The 20,522-nt window shown below is 30.9% G+C and overlaps 1 protein-coding gene across 3 annotated transcripts in view; it reads left to right on the forward strand.

Annotated features, from left to right (window-relative positions):
• LOC127083065 (putative serine/threonine-protein kinase receptor) overlaps nt 1–18,665 on the forward strand; it is a 35,345-nt gene extending 16,680 nt beyond the window's left edge. The window contains exons 2-6 of one of the 3 annotated variants that reach the window (XR_007788298.1): nt 12,689–12,822; nt 12,930–13,140; nt 17,583–17,809; nt 17,926–18,076; nt 18,161–18,308. Coding sequence is in view for 2 of the 3 variants with exons in the window: in XM_051023299.1 (XP_050879256.1) it covers nt 12,689–12,822; nt 12,930–13,140; nt 17,583–17,820; nt 17,926–18,076; nt 18,161–18,469 (1,043 nt within the window). In the remaining variant the exon portion in view is untranslated. Of the gene's footprint in view, nt 1–12,688; nt 12,823–12,929; nt 13,141–17,582; nt 17,846–17,925; nt 18,080–18,160 lie in introns of those variants that run through there. The other 2 variants (XM_051023299.1, XM_051023308.1) reach the window with 2 other exon arrangements.
• The last annotated feature ends 1,857 nt before the right edge of the window (nt 18,666–20,522 follow it).

The following is a 20,522-nucleotide window of genomic DNA, read 5'->3' on the forward strand; positions in this document are numbered from 1 at the left end:
CTTCCAAAATCTGAAATTTAAAATATATTAATTTTAAAAAACATATTATATAATATAAAAAATATTTAATTTTAAATTTCGTCTTAAATTTTAAAATGTGGTAAATTGGCGAGTTTTTCACCTCAATGTCCTTTTTTGAAAATTAAATCCTAAAATACCCCAAATTGAAAAAAAGAATTATTCAATTGCTCATTTTCTCGCTCATTCATTGGACGATGACATGAAAGGAGATTCAACAAAAAAGGAGTTCGGTCATTAAACGATCGAGTGTTTACCGTAAAAATTAATTAGTCACAGGATCGATCAGATTGATCCTAGGACATGTACTATTATTTAAATTTGTATATTGAATAAATGTGAACACTTCGACTTTATTCTTAAATGAGGAATATTTGTTTAAAGCTTTTTCAGAAGAATAAATTGCAGAAGTGTAAGAAAATTGTAAAACAAATGCTGGATGAATGACTTGTAATAAAAGATAATTTCTCGACAAAAAATATAAATAGACTTTGATTGATATAAAGACACTGGTGTTATCAAGCATACATTATCAATAATACCCGTTTCTCTACACGCGGGGTATTTTGAGTAAATCTGATTGATTGTACATCAATTTGAACACCCTTAATCCTAATACTAAGACACTTATATATACTAAATCGAAATAACCGTCGGCAACGGCTTTTCTCCTATGTACTGACACGTTGCACTCGACATGTCTGCAGTTCAGGACAATACTTCACGCGTCTTTCCTTCAAAATTGGATAAGAATGAAATACGGTATCCCTCTTTCATTCAAATTCAAATACGTGTTGAACGAACACTTATGTCGAAATAACAGTCTGGACTTGAAGTATTTCTAAGTCTCACATCAGTCCTCTATTACAGAAGGCAAACTTCGACAATTTCTCACACCATGTTTTCTCTATGTCGAAGTCACAAATATCTTTAAAAGCATTCTATTCTTAGTTTATTAGCTTCTTCCTGATGTCGAAATTCCCACCTAATACCAAGGGATTAATATATTTTTATTTTTTTTTCGTTTTACATTATTAATGTCCTTCTTCTTTCATTGGTCGAAATCCCCCCAAAAAAAATATAGGATACCATCGACCATTCAATAGTCAAACTCTTTTTCTAAATTGTGTATTTTGGGATTTTTCTAAAATAGGATAATTATGAAATATTTTTAAGCAGGAAAAGTGTCTAAATTGGCCTTACCTAGAAGTATCCTTCTTTGTGATGGTTTCTATGCATGTGGGAGTATTATATATGTTTACAGCTTTTATTCTTGAACTTTAGGTCAAATAACCTGAATTTAAACTAAATGTTGTTATCAACTGTAGATACAAATGTGAATTCTGATAGAAAAAGAAATGTTACACCAATCGCCGTAGCTAGAGTTGGAAAAAGAAATGTTACAGCTAGGGGTGTTCAAAACCAAACCAACCCAATAGAAAATCGCAAACCAAACCAAACCAAACCGAAACCGCAAAAAACCGCATTTGGTTCGGATGTGTTTGGGTCATTTTTTAACAAAACCGCACGGTTTGGTTTGGTTTGCGGTTTGTATTTTGCAAACCGAACTAAACCAAACCAAACCGCATTATGTTACCATCTAAACTTCACTTATCTCACATCCAATCCAAAACTCAAACCTAGTATGTCTTAACCTTACAATTACAAACGATTTTCTCTTACTCACACTTAGGGTTTCAATTTCAACCATCTTAAATCTCTCATAGTAGTACCACACATTCTTTTCGTCTTCTTTGCCATGTACATTTCACATTTTCTACTCGAATATGTCCTCTCTTATGTTCTTTCTTTTTCATATTTTGTATTATTGTTTTATCTTCTAATTACATTTTTAGCGCACATTTCTTCTTAATCTCACATCTCTTATTTTTTTTTATCTTCTCTAATCTCTCTTCTCATATGTTTTTTATGTTTTATTATAATGTTTTTGATATTATTTTATGCTACTTTTTTATATATATTTTTTATTCCACTTTTTTCTAATCTAATTTTTTTATATTGAATGAGAAGTTTTTCTCTAAATATGATGAGTTTTGATGTTATTTACTAATGTATGAATGGCTAAACACAAAGTTATGTTATTCTCTATAGGTGTATGTATGGCTAAATAAAAATATTATAAAAAACCGAACCAACCGAACCAATCCAAACCGCATTGATTTGGTTTGGTTTGGTTTGGTTTTATTTTTAAAAGTCAACCGAACCAAACCGAACCGCATGTTTTTTTCTCTTGCGGTTCGGATGATTTTTATGGTAAAAACCGCCCAAACCGCACCGCGAACACCCCTAGTTACAGCAATCATCATAGCTACGGTCATAGTGGCAACATTTATTGTTGCTATTTGTTCCTATATCTTATGGTCACGATGTTCTAAATATCCAGGTATTTCTATTTCTTCAATTCTCATCATTTCTACCTAAAGAATATAAACACTCTCTTTTAACATTTTGTCTGATATTCATTTTTTTACTAAATAAAACACATGTCGGTTTTACTACTTAATATGAGATCTATTTTAAAATGAAAGATATATATATGTTTCACTTAATAAGAAAATAAATAATAGAAAAAGTATTAAAAAATAATGTTTTTAATATTTTTCTTTTATCATTACTAGCATATTGATGGTTTCGATTTCACAAAACAACTACATAACTTTCATATTATATTTTTAAATTTTCCAGCATCTATTTCATTCATAATAGTTCAATAAGTTCTAGTGCCATAACTCTAAATTTTACTTCAATACTTGATCGAGTACACATTGTTTTTTAATCCTTCGAACAACAAGATATCCACTAATAAAAATATAATAGCATGAAGTAGATCTTTTATAAACCATTGTACACGCATAATCAACATTAATATAAGTCTTCATAGTTATACTTCGAACTCTTTTAAAAAAAAGTCATTTTCAAATATTAGCTCTGGGATATTGTAGAACACGGTTTACATCTTACAAGTGTATCACCCTTCTATCATTCATGGATTGGCTCAACACATTGATTCCATATGTCAAATATGGTCTGGTACGTATTAAGTGAAGGTGTGAAAAACATAAAAAATTGGGATTTGAATTGAGTTTTACAAACAAATTTTTTTTTCTAAACAAGAACACCACTAACAAGTTAATAACAAAGAAATAAAAACACAAATATATTTATCCTGATTCGCTTGAAATTCAAAGCTACTCCAGTCCATCCGATAAGGTGATTTTGCCTTATACACAAAGAATTAATCCAATATAATCAACAAATTACAATAATCACAAAAAATAACCTTATTTGTCTTCTCAAGGATCCAACTATACCCTAGTCTCCTTAAGAACTCACAAAGAACAACATTCTTTGTCTTCTCAAGGATTCAACTATACCCTAGTCTCCTTAAGGACTCACAAAGAACAACATTCTTTGTCTTCTCAAGGATAACCTCCTCAATGAATCAAACAAACAGTTTGAATAATATTTTGTGTGTTACAGGATGCTTCTATACAAGCAACTTCTACACAAACGAATAACAAACACTTTAATGAAAGATTGTGTACAAACAAATGATAACTTCTCACAAAGAAAATTGACTTGTCAAATATTGTGTCATCGACATTTTTCTTCAAGTCTCACTTATATAGCATAAAAAGAAGACTGTTTGAGGGGAAAATGGAGAAAGCCCATAGAGCGGATGTCCACTATTGGATGGGAAAGGAGTGATATTGTGTACTGTCCTTCGCCCACAAAATCAGTGACAGATGTGATGTATAGTACTGTCCTTGTCCACGAAATCAGGTAGTGGAAAGGATGTTTTATTTGATTTGTACTATGTACTATTTGATCATGTTCCCATTTGATCTTATCTTCAAGTTCATTGACTTCTGATGAAAGTTGATGAAGCATGAAATGAAGAAACATAAAGTTGAATTCAGAAACTTCAGAATCCTTGGATAGAAGTAGTTTTCACTAGTCCAAACAAATCAATGTGCAGAAGTCTAACGGTCTAAAGGTAGAAACAACAGTTTTTGTTTTGAAGGGTGTTTTAGAAAACTTGCCTTTCTGACATGCTTCACAAAGAGCATCTAAAGCGAACTTCGGGTTGGGTAGACCTCTAACTAATCCAAGCTTATTTAGATGAGAAATCTTTCTCATGCTAACGTGGCCCAAACTTCTATCCCATACCCATTGCTCCTCATTAACAGACATTAGACATTTTACATTTTGATCTTCAAGATCAGAAAGTCTAATTTTATAAATGTTATTCTTTCTCTTTCCGTTAAAAAGGATTGTACCATCTTTCTGAATGACGGTCTTACATGACTTTTGATTAAAGATGATATCATAGTCAGTGTCACTATATTTACTAATAGACAATAGGTTATACACCAGACCATCAACTAAAAGAACATTAGTAATAGAAGGAAGTTTACTGTTACCAATGGTTCTAGAGCTAATGATCTTTCCTTTCTGGTTTTCTCCGAAACCAACGAAGCCTTCAGGCTTAAGTTCGAAATCATGGAACATAAACCTTATTCCTGTCATGCGTCACGAGCATCCATTGTCCAGGTACCATGACTGGTGTTTCAGCTGAGCTGTTAAGGATGTCTGCAACATAAATTATTTTATCCTTAGGCACTCACTTTCTGACCCACTTTCTGGGCCCTCTCTTGTTATTTTTCCCAAAGTTTCTTACAACTTTGGATCTTTTAGAAGAAGCATAATCATGAGAGATTTGTGCATGATACTTAGGTTTCAGAACTGAGTTCTTATCCTTTGTATGTTTCTGTGTCTATGCAGAAATATCAAGCTCAGTACCAGCAAACACGAAATGCACATAGAGGGGTTTTGGTTTTACCTTCTGACTTTCGTTAGGTTTTATAGTTTCTATACATCCTAAACATTTCTTTCCATTTTTGCTAACTCTATAGATCTTCTATAGTTTCTATACAACATTGACTTTTTCTTCGTCAGAATCTTCTTCTTCAGATTCTAAGTCATCCCATGTAGCCATCAGCCCATTCTTTCCTTTAGAAAAATTCTTTTTAGGCCTTCTGTCCTTTTTCAGCTTAGGACAATCATTTTTGTAATGACCTGGCTCTTTGCACTCGAAGCATATAACTTTTTTTCCAGAACCTTGCTTCTTCTGTCCAAATGAAGAATCAAAGCGACCAACAGTCCTTCTGACTCCTCAGAACTTTCCTTGACCATTTTGCATGTGCTTCCAGAGTCTGTTGACTCTCTTTGAAATTAAAGACAACTCACCATCATCTTCTGCGTCTTCATCAGATCCTTCTGATTCTTCCTTAGTTTGATAAGATCTTGTCTTCTCAGACTTGGATTTTAGAGCAACAGATTTACCTCGCTTCTGAGGTTCATCTTCTTCAAGCTTAATCTTGTGGCTTCTTAAAGAACTAACTAGTTCTTCAATACTGATGATGTTGAGATCCTTTTCCAACTTTAAGGCAGTTACATAGGTCTCTATTTTTTAGGAAGACTTCTGATAATTTTCTTGACATGGTCAGTTGTGAAGTATCCTTTGTCCAGAATTTTAAGTCCGGCAACAAGCATATGAAACCTTGAGAGCATAGTCTCAACTGTTTAATCATCTTCCATTTTGAATGCCTCATATTTCTGAATTAAGGCCAAATCCTTTGTCTCCTTTGCTTGAGTATTTCCCTCATGAGTCATCCTCAGAAAGTCAAAAATGGATTTGGCATAATCTTTATTTGTTATCTTCTCATACTCTATATAAGAGATAACATTGAGCGATATGGTTTTGGCTTTATGATAATTTTTGAAATCTTTCTTCTATTGATCAGTCATAGCACTTCTTGCTATAGTATTTCCTTCAGCATTCACTGGGTGAATGTAGCCATCGACTACAAGATCCCAGATATCAACATCATAACCAAGAAAGAAACTTTCTATTCTATCTTTAAAATAGTCAAATTTCTCATCATCAAAGATTGGTGGTTTTGAAATGTAGTGATCTCTTTCATTATTGTTAACAATGTTAGCAGCGTTAGCAACGACCATTGTTTCTCACACAATTGGATCGGTACTAAACACTGTGAGATGTTGATAAAACTTTTATCACAATCAGAATCGGAGCTCTAATGCCAATTGAAGGTGTAAAAGACACAAGAAATGAGGGGTTTGAATTGGGTTTTACAAACAAAAGTTTTTTCCAAAACTAGAACATCACTAACAAGTTATAAAAAAGATATAAAAACCCAAGTATTTTTATCATGGTTCGCTTGAAATTCAAAGTTACTCAATCCACCCGCCAAGGTGATTTTGCATTATACACAAGGACTTAATCAACTATAATCAATAGATTACAATAATCACAAGGAATAACCTTCTTTGTCTTCTCAAGGATCTAACTATACCATAGTCTCCTTAAGGACTCACAAAGAACAACATTTTTTGTCTTCTCAAGGATCCAACTATACTCTAGTCTCCTTAAGGACTCACAAAGAACAATCTTATTTGTCTTCTCAAGGATAGCCTCCTCAAGGAATCAAACAAACACTTTGAAAAATATTTTATGTGTTACAAGATGCTTTTATACAAGCAGATTTTACACAAATGAATAACAAACACTTTAAAGAAAAATTGTGTACAAACAAATGATAGTTTTTCACAAAGAAAATAGACTTGTCAAATATTGTGTCACCGGCTTTTTTCTTCAAGTTTACAAGTCTCACTTATATAGCATAAGAAGAAGATCATTAGAGGGGGAAATGGAGAAAGCTCAGAGAGAGGATGTCCACCGTTGGATGGGAAATTAGTGATACTGCATATTGTCCTTCATCCATAAAATCAGTGACAGGCGTGATGTATAATACTGTCCTTGCCCATAAAATCAGATAGTGGAAAGGATGTTTTATTTGTACTATGTACTATTTGATCACATTCACATTTGATCTTATCTTCAAGTTCATTGGCTTCTGATAAAAGTTGATGAAACATGAAATGAAGAAACATAAAGCTGGATTCAGAAACTTCAGAGTTTTTTGTCAGAATCTTGACAGCATCAGTAGTCTGGCTTGAGATATTCAGAGTCTTCAGAATCTTTTGTCAGAACCTTGATAACTTCAATCGTCTGGCTTGAGATCTTTAGAATCTTCATCTACATAACACAACTTCAGAAGCTTGTCATTCTTCAGAAATTTGTTGATCAGAGTCACGTCCAGAAGCATGAACTGAGAGAACATTGCAACAACAACATTGTGTCTCCTCAAAAGCTTCTCAAGAGTGAATTAGCACAGAAGCAGAAAGATCATTGCAGCAACGATATTGAACATATTTCAGAACTTCTAATAGTTGGCATATAAATGAATTTGGAACACATAGTTCAGAAATTGATGACGTTGCACATCATATATTTAGAATCAGAACTGGTTGTTAAAGTTACACAATAATAAATCATTAGGGTACCAAAATTTTTCTCACACAAATACAATATTGTTATCATCAAAACTCAAGGTATAGATGCAAAACTAAATCTTGTTCAAACATTAAGTAAATTAACTTTTTAAATAACCTCTAATGATGACCCTTGGCCCACTTTGACACTTATTCCTTGTAACTCATCTTATGATACTATTTAATGGGAACACTTGTAAGCTTCTATTCAATTTTTCCCATTTCCTACATAAGATCATTCATATATTTCCTCTGAGAGATAAATATTTCTTTACTTAAATGGACTATCTCAATTCTAAGGAAGAACTTGAGTTTCATATGGTCCTTCATCTCAAACTCTATATACTTTCTTTTTGAGTATTTATGTCTCTATCAAATCATCTCATGTAACAATATTATCATTAATATAGACAAGTATAGTTCATTTTCCTCCTTGCATATGTTTTTAAAAAGTATGGTCTTCATGGCTTTGTTTATAGCTCACACACAATATTGCCTCTGTAAATCTTCCAAACCATGCCTAATGTGACTACTTTAGTTCATATATGGCATTCTTCAATCAACACACCTTGTTCAGTCTACCTGTAGAAATAAAATCGCATGGAATCTCTGTATACACTTTCTCCTCTAAGTTTCCATGAAAGAATACATTTTTCAAATTCAAATTGTTGTAATTACCATCCAGAGTAAGTAGCAAGAGATAGTAAAATTGTAACAATATTTATCATTGTCACTGATCAAATGTCTCATTGTAATCAATGTCATATGTCTGAGTATGAGCTTTTGCCGCTAGTCTTGCCTTATAAGAATCAAGTTTGCCATCTAGTTTGTACTTTACATTATATATATATATATATATATATATATATATATATATATATATATATATATATATATATATATATAATATATATATATATATATATATATATATATATATATATATATATATATATATATATATATATCTTCATCCAATTGGCGTTTTGTCTCTTCCCTCTCAATAATTTCCCAAGTACCATTTTTTTAGGAGCTTTCATTTTCTCACTCATAGCTTGGACCTAAATTTTACGTTTTAATTCTTCTTCAACAAATGATGGGATTTTCACATAATCAAATCTAGAATAAAACTATGATAAGGCATGGACATATGTTTAGAGTAGACATATTAAGCAATACAATATTTATACATGGAGGGACAAGATCTTTTATCTTTCTCAAAGCAATAGGTAAATCATTCAGATAAATATCACAAGTATTATAAAATATGAGAATCATTAATAAGGGAATCATTAACAATACTTACCTTCGACTCGGGTGATTGAAGTTGTTTATGGAGTAGATCAAACTAACTTTTTCTTTAATACACTATAATGGTGTCACGAGTGTTGATTCCAATAAAATTGAAGGCAATTGAAGAGCCAAAATAGGACCATGAGTATACAAAAAACTATGACTAGGATTGGGATCACTCATAATAGGAATCAACTCTCATTTATGAGTAGTCTCAAAACTAGGAGTGAACTCAATATGACTAGGAGTGGATTGACTCAAAATAGGAACTACATCAACTATTTTAGCAAGCTATGACTAAGAATCAGAAACTCAAACTCATATTCAGAGTCACTCATTTTCTCCAACTAAGGTTGAGGATGAGTGAAGTAAGACATATTTTCATTAAATGTGACATGTTTAGAAACAAAGTACTTACGATTGGGAGGATGATAATATTTTATCCTTTTTTATTAGGAGGATAACCCACAAAGACAATCTAAGTGCGTGATAATATAAATTAGTTTGGTGTTTCTTATGGACATAAATAAGATCTACACACCCAGGTATTTGAGATTCGAGACCCTACGACATAAAAGCATAAGGAAAAAGTGGTCATAAATTGAACAAGATTAAATGTTACTTGGGACTTGAAATTTCTCCATTTAGACACTTTATTCTCTCTTCATAATAAAGTTGACTTTAGAAATCCAGCAATCTAAAAATGTCATTTTGTCACATCTAATACGGTTAAAAACTACTGAGTGATTAGAATTTTTTTGATCGCACTATTCATCCACTCCTAATTGAATTAAGAGCCACTTGAAAGTTGAAATTTCTTTAATACAACATTACTATCTCTCTTTATCTTAAAAATAATGACCTTAGAAATCAAGTTATTTAGAAAGGGTATTTCCGTTCAACTGAAAATTTATCGAGTGATTTGAATTTTCTAAATCACACCGCTCATTCACTTTTTATTATAATAAGAGTCAATTTGAGAGATGGATTTTTTTTCAATTAAGCCTTTCAAACTCTCTTTTAGCACAATAATGATGACCTAGAAAATCTAATTATCAAGAAAAAGGTAATTTTGTCACACCTAATATGTTAAAAAAAATGAATGATTGAAATTCTCTTGATCGCATTGTATATTCACTCCTAATTGTAATAAGAGTCACTCAAGTCTGAACTTTCTGATCAAACATCTTAGTTTTCCTTAGCTTAACAATGATGAATTTAGAAAACTCATTTTCTAGAAAAGATCTTAATATTGGTTGAAAAGTTATTGGTGTCATTTCTTGTTCACCCTATTCTTTCACTTCTTGAAATAAAAGTTATTTGAGAGTTGTATAAAAATTATTTAATAATTTCTTTGTTATGTTAAAAGTTAAATTAAAAATAAATTTGTGAAATTGTATAAACATAATTTTAAAAATTAATTTATGAAAAAGTATAAAAATTAAGGTGAACAAAATGGTACCTAAGAATTTTCCAAAAATTAATAATTACTTTATATTATATTTAGTTCTTCTAATTTTTTGTTTTGTCTTTTTTTCATTATAAATATGAAAGTTATTAATTATTGTTGTTTATTTTAATCTTTACAAAATAAATTTATATTAGAATTAATAGTTTTATAATATATGAAATATTTGATTTAAATTTCTAACATTTTAGCCGCTCGATTATGTACAACATAAAGATTAGAGTGGATTTACAAAGATCAATTTTAATATGAATATATTTATTGTGATTATATGTATTAGATTAATAATATAATACTATTATTTGTTTTGAAAACATACTTGAAAGAATTGTGGAAAAAAAATAAAAAAATTTACACTCGCCTCCTCTGAGATTTGGTGAAACGATTATAAATTTCATTTGTGGCAACAAGATTTTAAGTGATAATTAGTCGATCACCTGACAACCTATAGCAATTATCAAAAGGGTAACAAGTTTATTTCAGTCACGTTCTATAGACTTATGACTACAAGTGGGTGAAAGCATGAAACACCCCGTATAATATATATCTAAAAAATACATTATATGAAATATTAATTAGTATTGATAGAACACAAGTGCCTAACAACGTCATTATATACATGTCCATAACGTAAAATACAATGTATGGCACATGATATACAATAGTGTCTAAATGAAAACTAAGATCTATGTACAATATCCCCATTGCCCATAATCCACGGCGTAAGATCGCGATAATAAAATCTACGAAATATTTTGGAAGCTAAGCTAGGATCCATACCAAGCTACTTATGGAGAAATAGGTACTTGTTGGGATGTAGGCAATATAAACAATATCAAAATATGGGAATACAAATGGATGCTTAAAGTCCTAACATAAAACCCTTAGAAACAAGGGTAGTTCAGTTAGGGATCTCATTGATAAGGCTAACGGTTGTTGAAACTAGGACGTGATAACTAATGTGCCCATACTTATGGACATGCTTAATATCCTACATATACCACTCCATAATATAGAAGAATAAGGCTACATTAGCTAGAGGGCTAGGAAAGATGGCCATTACATGATCAAAACTGGTTACTATGCATTTAGGATTGAAAGGATAGTAATGAGGAGGGTAGTTCTAACATCTTCTTCAATAGAGACTACTCCATGCTATTCTCCATGTCAAGGAGAATATTTGTAAAAGGTGAATAACGAAAGATATGTTATGTCAAAGATGCAATTCAAAAGTAGATCATTGCTTAAGAATTGTTGGTGGACTAACTACATGTGGTTTGGGTCATAACTTAACATCAACATAAACCTCATTCCTACCATAAACCTTAAGGAGTGGTGCAAATACAATGTTAAATACATGAATCATTAGAACCTCACGTTATTAATTAACATACTTGATAACATATGGTTAGCTAGAAACAAACTTACCTTTGATCATAAGGAGTATCAAGCCACAAAAATTATCAATCATGCCCACAAAAGTTACAACGAAGAGTTATCCTGCTTGGGCGAGAAATTCTAGCATAAGAAGGAAAAAGACACCAATTCAAGGAAGAATCCTAAAAACAAAGACATAGAGATAGATCAGAACCAGTCAGAGGTTAAAAATTACAAGGAAATGGTGAATTGTGAGAATTTCCAAGATCATAATGAAAGTAAGACAAAGAGAGGTACAAATAATGATAACATTCTAAGAGAGGAAAATAATACTTATATGAAGCACAATGAAACACATTAGGAAACAGTTAAGTAGGATGGGCAACCTAAAAAGGGTTATTCGAAGATGAGAGGTCAGAATAAAAATCTAGTTAACAAAGATATTGATAAGGGAAATGACACAAAAAAGAACCATAATAGTTACTAGAATAAGTGTCATCCTTCGACTAAGTGTCAGATTCAGCTAATACAAAAGAATATCAGTAGCAATGAAAAAGGAAAAACTAAAGTAACTGGTCAGGAAACAGAAAATTCGAATGACAACAGGCAACCAGAAAATCACAAAATTCAGAAACTCTACCTAGGGAACATGAAACAAGACAAACACCAGGGAATAAAGGCACATATGATAAAATGGGTGGACCAACAATAGGTGAATCCACCTGTAATACTAGATAAAGTAGAGAAAATATACATGCAAAGAAATATTAGGAAAATTTATTTCAAAAATTCAATTTCGGAAAATTTCTGAAAATATATTTCTAGAATCTGCTGGAAAAAAAAAACAGAAACTTATATCTAAATCTCCTCAATTTCGCCTGTAAAACCCAAATATAACCTAAATCTTTTTAAAGTTACATATATGATTTCAAAATAAATATAATCATTTAAATAATATGACAAGTTCATATTCCTAAATCATTATCTTTCAAACATATGTTTTTCTTATAAGTTACTTATTTATTTTCATCATGTATTTAATATTATATAATTGATATCATCGAGAAAAAAAATTATTGGTGTTGCACACAGGAGAAATCCATCAAGAAAACCAAGTTAAAGTAGAGGACCTTCCTGTATTTGAATTCAAAAACATTTTAACCGCAACAAATAACTTTGATTTAGCTAACAAGATTGGGCAAGGTGGTTTTGGTACAGTGTATAAGGTAAAGTAAATCTTGTGATGTTTTTATCTTTCATATGAAATTTTTATCTTTTACAAATATTTTGTATTATATTTAATCTTTTAATTCTTTTTAAAAAATATCTCAAGGGACAATTGCCTGGTGGATTAGAAATAGCAGTGAAAAGGCTTTCGAAAACTTCAGGACAAGGGTTAGAAGAATTTATGAATGAAGTGATTGTGATTTCAAAGCTTCAACATCGAAATCTTGTAAGACTTTTAGGTTGCTGCATCAAAGGGGAAGAAAAGATGTTGGTCTATGAGTACATGCCTAACAACAGTTTAGACTTTTATCTATTTGGTAAGTACTTCTTAAATGGTTCTTTCTTGTTTGTGTTTGAGGTGAAGTAATTTTTAATTAAAAAAAATTAGTTGCACATTATGTGATACACTTTTTACTTGACATTTCCTATTACATCCGATTGAATTTATTTACAATTGACAAAGAATATGTTTGGATGCCAAGGTAGATTGGTTCAATTGGTAAAAAATTGTCAACAAAAATTTCTAATTTTTGTGATTATAATTTGACTTAATTCAATTATGTCAGCGTACATGCTTTTTTTTCTCTAAAAGAAATGGGGAAAAAGAGATATAAAGATACAATGAGAGGGATATAAGTAGTGATACAATATTAAATTAGGCTTAGTGATCAACACAAACTTTAGTTAGATCATTAAATCATGTTGCTAACTAACTTTTGGATAGTAACCACATATCGAGCTAGTAGTAACCATATATGAAGTTGTTATAACTACCTAACCGACATATTTACTAACTATTAAATAACTTAGGATTGATTATCTAACAAACTTCTTTAATTTAGTTCTATATCATTCAGTTGACATCAAATACACCTAATATATTCATTAGAATAAACAATATGTAAGTCTTCAATCCTTTGGTTAACACATCTTCCACCTACCCAATGGTACGACAATGTGCAACCTCTAACTTTCCTTATGAACCCTCAAGAAATGGAACCTTGCCTCAATATGTTTCCTCCTACCATGCAAAATCTAGTTCTTTACTATATTGGTAACTAGTTTGTTATTAATTTGTAGCTTGATTGGCCTCTTGACTTCAATCTTAAATTCCTATAGAACTGACTCCATCCATATGGCCCGAGATGCATCACAAGATCCAACTATGTACTCTGACTCGCGTGATAAAATGGACATTTTCGGTTGTTTCCTTGAGCACCAAGAAACTGCTGAATCAAGAAACTTAAAGTAATATCATGCAATGCTTCTTCTGTCCACTTTGTCACCATAGAAGTTTGCATATGAGTAGCAAATAATCCATACATCAGAGTTCCTTGCAAATATTTGGAAAAAATCATATAGTCAATTGTGCCCCTCAAATACCTCAACACTCTTGTAGTTGTATTCATCTGAGTTCTCCTTGGATTATCCATAAACTTGCTCACAAAACCAAAAACAAAATAAATGTTTTGCATGCAACTATGGAATCCACCCTTTCTTCCTTGTCTCCTTTCTCTAGCTTTAGATTTTCTTCAATAGGTGTAGTTGCAGGGGTAAATTCTTCCATATTAAACCTTTTAATTATTTACCCAACATAATTTTTCTAGTGTAGCATCAAACCTCTTGAGGAATTGAGAATTTCCATTCCTAGAAATAGGATAGCATGCCTAGATCATTCATCTCAAATTCTGACATCATGAACTCCCTAATCTCCTTGTAATAGAACTATATGGATTATGCTTCAACTTTAACATCCATTTTACTTTAATAGACTTTCTTATCATAAGTAAGTTATATCCGCTCCCTATGTATCATTCCTTTCAATTGAGTGCCATATGAACTTAATCACCTTCCGCGGTCACCTTATTGTCAATGTCTAGTTCAAATTCTTATAAACTTCTTGGGATGCTTCTTATTCTTAGAGTTCTCTCATTCACCTCAAGATTTTATGCTTCCACATCTTCTCCATATGATTCATCATTATCATCATTGTCATTAAGTAATGAACTCACCTAAGACTTTCTAGAATTGATCCCTAATTTCCAATCCCATGATCTTTCCTCATTTATCACTAAATGTTTATTGATAGACATACTTTGAGTGGCAGTATCATAGATTTTATAAGAACTAGTTTCATGATAACCACCTAAAATTATTGGTGTGCTCTTTTCATCCAACTTTCTTCTCTTGGCATTAGGTACATGTTTTTGACATAGTGCACAAATTACACTGAAATGATGCATACTAGGCTTTTTACCATTCCAAACCCCCTCAGGTAATTTTTTCTTTAACCTTCTAGTTTGACATATGTTCAACACATATTTTATACTGTTAACTAATTTTTCTCAAATATTTTTTGGCATACCTCTTTGCTTTACCATTTATCTGGCCAAATCTAAGATAATTATGTTTCTTCTTTCAGCTAAGCCATTATGTTGTGGTTTATAATGAGTTGTGACTTAATTTTGTATTTCTTGATCATCACAAAATAAGACACAAGACTTGGATGTGTATTTACCACCACCATTAGTTCTCAAAACCTTAATTCTTCGAGTGTGCTAGTTCTCAACGTGAACCTTAAACTTATTGAACAAGCCAAACACTTCATCCTTATATTAAATCAAATAGATCCATATATTTCTTCTATGACATCAACAAATATATAATTTTTTTCAAAACACACACAATTTAGTGGAAAAATTCTAGCACATAGGTTGATCTCATTGGTAAGTTAGCCTTAAATGAATTCCTAGGTTGCTTAACAACCTAGCAACCACCATGTGTCTTATTGAGAATTTTTAAACTTGGAAAACCTAGTACCATATCTTGAATGACTAATTGGTTCATGAATATTAAGTTAAGGTGACCAAACCGTATATTCTATTAGCATATTTTCTTGTCCTCCACCAGAACTTTCAAGCGCTCTACTTATATGGTATTCATCAATGTTTTGAAGATCTTATTCTTTACAAGTGGCAGCCTTGAGGCAAGGATGTTGGTAGGATCATATAGTTCAAATACATCATTCTTCATGATTACAATAATATTTTCTCTATAAGTTGGCCAACACTTAGTAGATTGCACTTTATTCCTGTACTAACGACACATCCTCAATGATGGCAGGTCTTCCACAATTACTTCAGGTCACCATGTTCTTAGTTCCTTCACCCTGTAGAGTTCTATTATCTTTTAATCTCACCTTGATTTTTCATGTGCTATTAAACTTGAACAATCAGTTTTTGTGGCTTGCCATATTATTTGAGCAACCTGCATATATGAACCATAATCCTGCTTTATGTTGATCTTCATACATTACAACCATGAACACTACAGTTACATCATCTGAATCATATTGGATTATCTTAGCTTCATCATCACGATTGTCTTGATCTTATCCTTTCCTTTATTGTAGTAGAAATCTAAGGCATAATGACCCCATTTTTCAGACTTATAATACTAAATGTATTATTGTCCTTACCTAGAGTCTTTTGTCGATTGAATTGTGAAGTCCTTTATTCTTTCTTGAAGGATTCATGTTTACCATCAAGCTTAGAACTCTGGGAGCTTGAACCTATATTATTCTTGAATTTATCTTGAATTTTCTTGACTATGTGCCTTTGAAAACCACAAGTCTTCTTAAATGTTCGAGCTTGCAAAGCTTGAACAACTCTTGTATTCCCTTTCTTTCAAGAATCATCAACTCGTGTGCTTATAGATACCCTTTAATATACTCTATCTTTATAGTTTCTAAGTTTCAAGATTCTCGTAGAGAACCTATCACATAATCAAGATGAGGAGTGAGTCTCCTCATCCCCTTTTCAATCACCATTTTTTCAGTCATCACTTCATCATAACTTTCCGTCATGTGAACTAAGCCTTAATCTTTGATGCATAACTGACAATAGTTTCATCATTCTTCATTGCATTATCTCTTAATGTCTTCTCAGAGATTGAATCTTTTTATTCTTCCCTTTGTCGACTTCTTCATAGTATTTTATCAATATGCCACATGCTTCTTTTGCATTCTCAACATGAGAAAAATTGTCAAAATTTGCAGCATATAATGCTTATTGTATTGAGTACATAGATTTGTAATCCTTATTGATCTCTTTTTTATGAATACCATTTTGTGCTTCTGTTGCATCTCCTACGAGTTCTTGAAGTCCATTTGCAACTACATAGAATGTATCTTGATAGCCAAACATAGCCTTCATTTGTTTATAACATCTCTCTAAATTCTTTCCATCAAGGATTGTAAGTAAGTTTCAAAGGTCGTTACCACCAATCATCTTTACTTGGTGGGTAATTGTAGAAATTTTCTAAATCTATGTATTCTAAGCAATCAAGAACAAGACTCAAGATATTAAATTTGTTAAAGCACAAATTTTCTTGTTCTATAAGAAATGAGAGAAATAAAGAAATAAAGAGAGAATGAGAGAGATCAAAGTAGTGATAGTAGTAACCACATATATAGTTAGTAGTAATTACATAAAGGATTTAGTTGTAACTACCAAACCGCCATATTAATAAACTTTTACACAACTTAAGATTGATTAATTACCCAACATGCTCTATTAAATAGTAATTAAGTATTTCATTTCCCATCCATCATACAAGAGATTCATGGCATTTTTATCAACTTCTAAATTGAGTGTATAAAGTGAAAAGAAATTATGAAAATCGTTTTTCATTTGAACTCTTTAAAATCTTGTTAAATGACCAAAAGTGAAATTTAACCTATTTTTCAATGTATTTACAGACCCAATAAAAAAGAAGGTTTTAGATTGGCAAAAACGTTCATACATAATTGAAGGAATCTCTCGAGGACTGCTTTATCTTCATCGAGATTCAAGATTAAGAATAATACACAGAGATTTAAAGCTAAGTAATATTTTGTTGGATGGAGATTTGAATCCTAAAATATCTGACTTTGGCATGGCGAGAATCTTTGGAGGCACTGAAAACGAGGGCAATACAAGAAGAATTGTGGGAACATAGTAAGCATACTTTGACTTTATATATGTATGCAATTGGAAAGTCGTTTTATGATATATTAACATAACATAGTATATAATTATTTTGATATTGAAATTAAACTGCAGTGGATATATGTCTCCTGAATATGCAATGGAAGGATTATTTTCAGAAAAATCAGATGTATTTAGCTTTGGAGTTATGCTCCTCGAGATAATAAGTGGTAAAAAGAATACAAGTTTTTATAATCACGAGGAAGCAATCAACCTTTTAGGATACGTAAGTATTTACAAATTAATTAATTCACATTTAGATTCGTAATAAAATATGGTTAATAATCTCATTTGTTTGATTTTTTTTAAGGTATGGAAACTATGGAATGAAGAGGATATAGTATCTTTGATAGATTCGGAAATATATAATTCAAATAATATGGATCAAATTTTGAGATGCATTCATATTGGACTGCTTTGTGTGCAAGAACTTGCAAAGGAGAGACCTACTATGGCAAAAGTTATTTCAATGCTTAATAATGAAATTGATAAATTTCCTCAGCCATGTCAACCTGCATTCATTGATAGGCGAATTGAGGATATAGGAGAGTCATCTCAAAATATTCGCCTCTTGACTTCGATGAATGATGTCACTATCACAAGCTTGCATGGCAGATAATTAGCTGACACAGACGATGCCATGGTTGAAATAACTACATATTTTAAACGATGGCAATGTTGTTCTCCCAAGACTTTAAATTAATATACATCTCTATATTGAATTATACATTGTCCTACATCTGTCTACTAAGAAGAAAGACATAGTTAACGCCTGACCATGGAATTATTATTGCTGAAAATTTGAGTACGATAAAAAGGTCTCATTTATACTTTATATTTGTTTCAAAATATATGCCTTTTATTGTATCAAATGAATATTTATTATTTTTACTTATAATTAAGGAAAAAATTAATACATGATATTCCAACTATAAATTAATTAAGTTAGTTTTTATAGATAAAACATTTCACCACACTTGATAAAAGGAACCGTAGTCAAATGTCCCTGATATTTAACCACAGTTGTTTATATGGACCATGGTGAAAACTCCCTTTTTGTAAAGAAAAAACATAAAATTATTGGTCTTGTGATTTAAAGCGTGTCCCCCTTCACATTTCACCATAGTTTGAAAGAAGTCCCTTGACATTATGTGACTTTGATTCGAGTCATGGAAATGTGTGATTCAAATCACATTTTCAGAATCTTAATTTTTTGCAAAATATAAAGTTTTTTGAGATTCTAACATTGTCATGACTTGAACTATTCTCAAAATTGGTTCTTAATCCAAAACTTCGATCAATTAACTTAGAAGCATCTTACTTATACCATAATCAAGTTGTTTAATTTATGCATGCGTAAAAATTAATTTAAAACTCAACCTTAAGTTGCACAATAATAATGTGAGATTCAATATCGATATAAACAAAATCAAAAGCTAAAGTACAAACAATAAAAATGAGGCTTCTTTTAAGCCAAAATATATGTGGTACATTCCTTCCAATTATCATGCTTCTTACCATATTCATCAAAGTACTCTTCTTTTTTTCCTCATAAACAAATTTTCTTTTCATGTCATCAGGGACGGAACCAGAGATTTTGAACTGTGGGGGTAATATATTAATATATAAAATTATTTTTATTTATTTTTAAAGCATAAATATATATGATATTTATGTTTTAATGAAATTTATATCTAAAAAAATATTTAACAATTTTCTAAACTTTTTATTTTTGTAATTTTCTAAAAACATTTATCAAGAAAAATAGTTATCTATTATATATTATGATTAGTTATATGATTTTTTTATGAGATCATAATATTAATATAAAATCCTATAAATCAATTTTTTTAAAAGGTTTAGGAAAAAACTATTTTGGAATTATAAAAAAAATACAATTTGACTATATTTTAGTCTGACATATTATGATTTAATTATTGATATTGAAAATAAAAACTCACATTAATTTCGAACAGGTCCCTAAAAAAAATATTTATATACTTTATGATTTTCACCTAATTTTTAATAAAATATTCATAATAATAATATTATTTCAATTGATTTAAAATATACGATTTTAATTAAATATATTATTTTGATTAATTTATATATATATATATATATATATATATATATATATGTTTTTTTTAAAACATAGTGGGGGCATATGCCCCCATGGTAACACATGTCCCTCCGTCCCTGCATGTCATGCATGCTACATAACTCATTTAGTGCAATAGATGTGAACTCACCACCTCTAGTAGTCGTAAAAGGATGAATTTGACAACTTGACTCTTTTTCAACTAATTCCTTTATCATCTTAAAAACATCAAATGAACTTGAATTTTCATATAAGGGATATATGTCCATGTTTTTCTATAAAGTCACTAGTGGATATAATGAAGTATATGCTTCCTCCATTAGATTTTGGATTGATTAGATCACAAATATTCGAGTGTATGTGCTCCAATTTCTCAATGGTCCTCCACGATGCTCTTTTTGGAATAATATCTTTATTTTGTTTCCAGTCATACAATCTGAACAAATCTCTTCAAGGTCCTTCAAATCAAGAAATCCATCGACACATACTTCTTAGTAAAAGTGTTCAGTCATTTGAAGCTTAAATAAGCATATCTTTAACGAGTATGTCTTCAATGCCACAAATAACTATT

Source organism: Lathyrus oleraceus, chromosome 1 (genome assembly GCF_024323335.1).
Source record: "Lathyrus oleraceus cultivar Zhongwan6 chromosome 1, CAAS_Psat_ZW6_1.0, whole genome shotgun sequence".
Classification (NCBI taxonomy): Eukaryota; Viridiplantae; Streptophyta; class Magnoliopsida; order Fabales; family Fabaceae; genus Lathyrus; species Lathyrus oleraceus.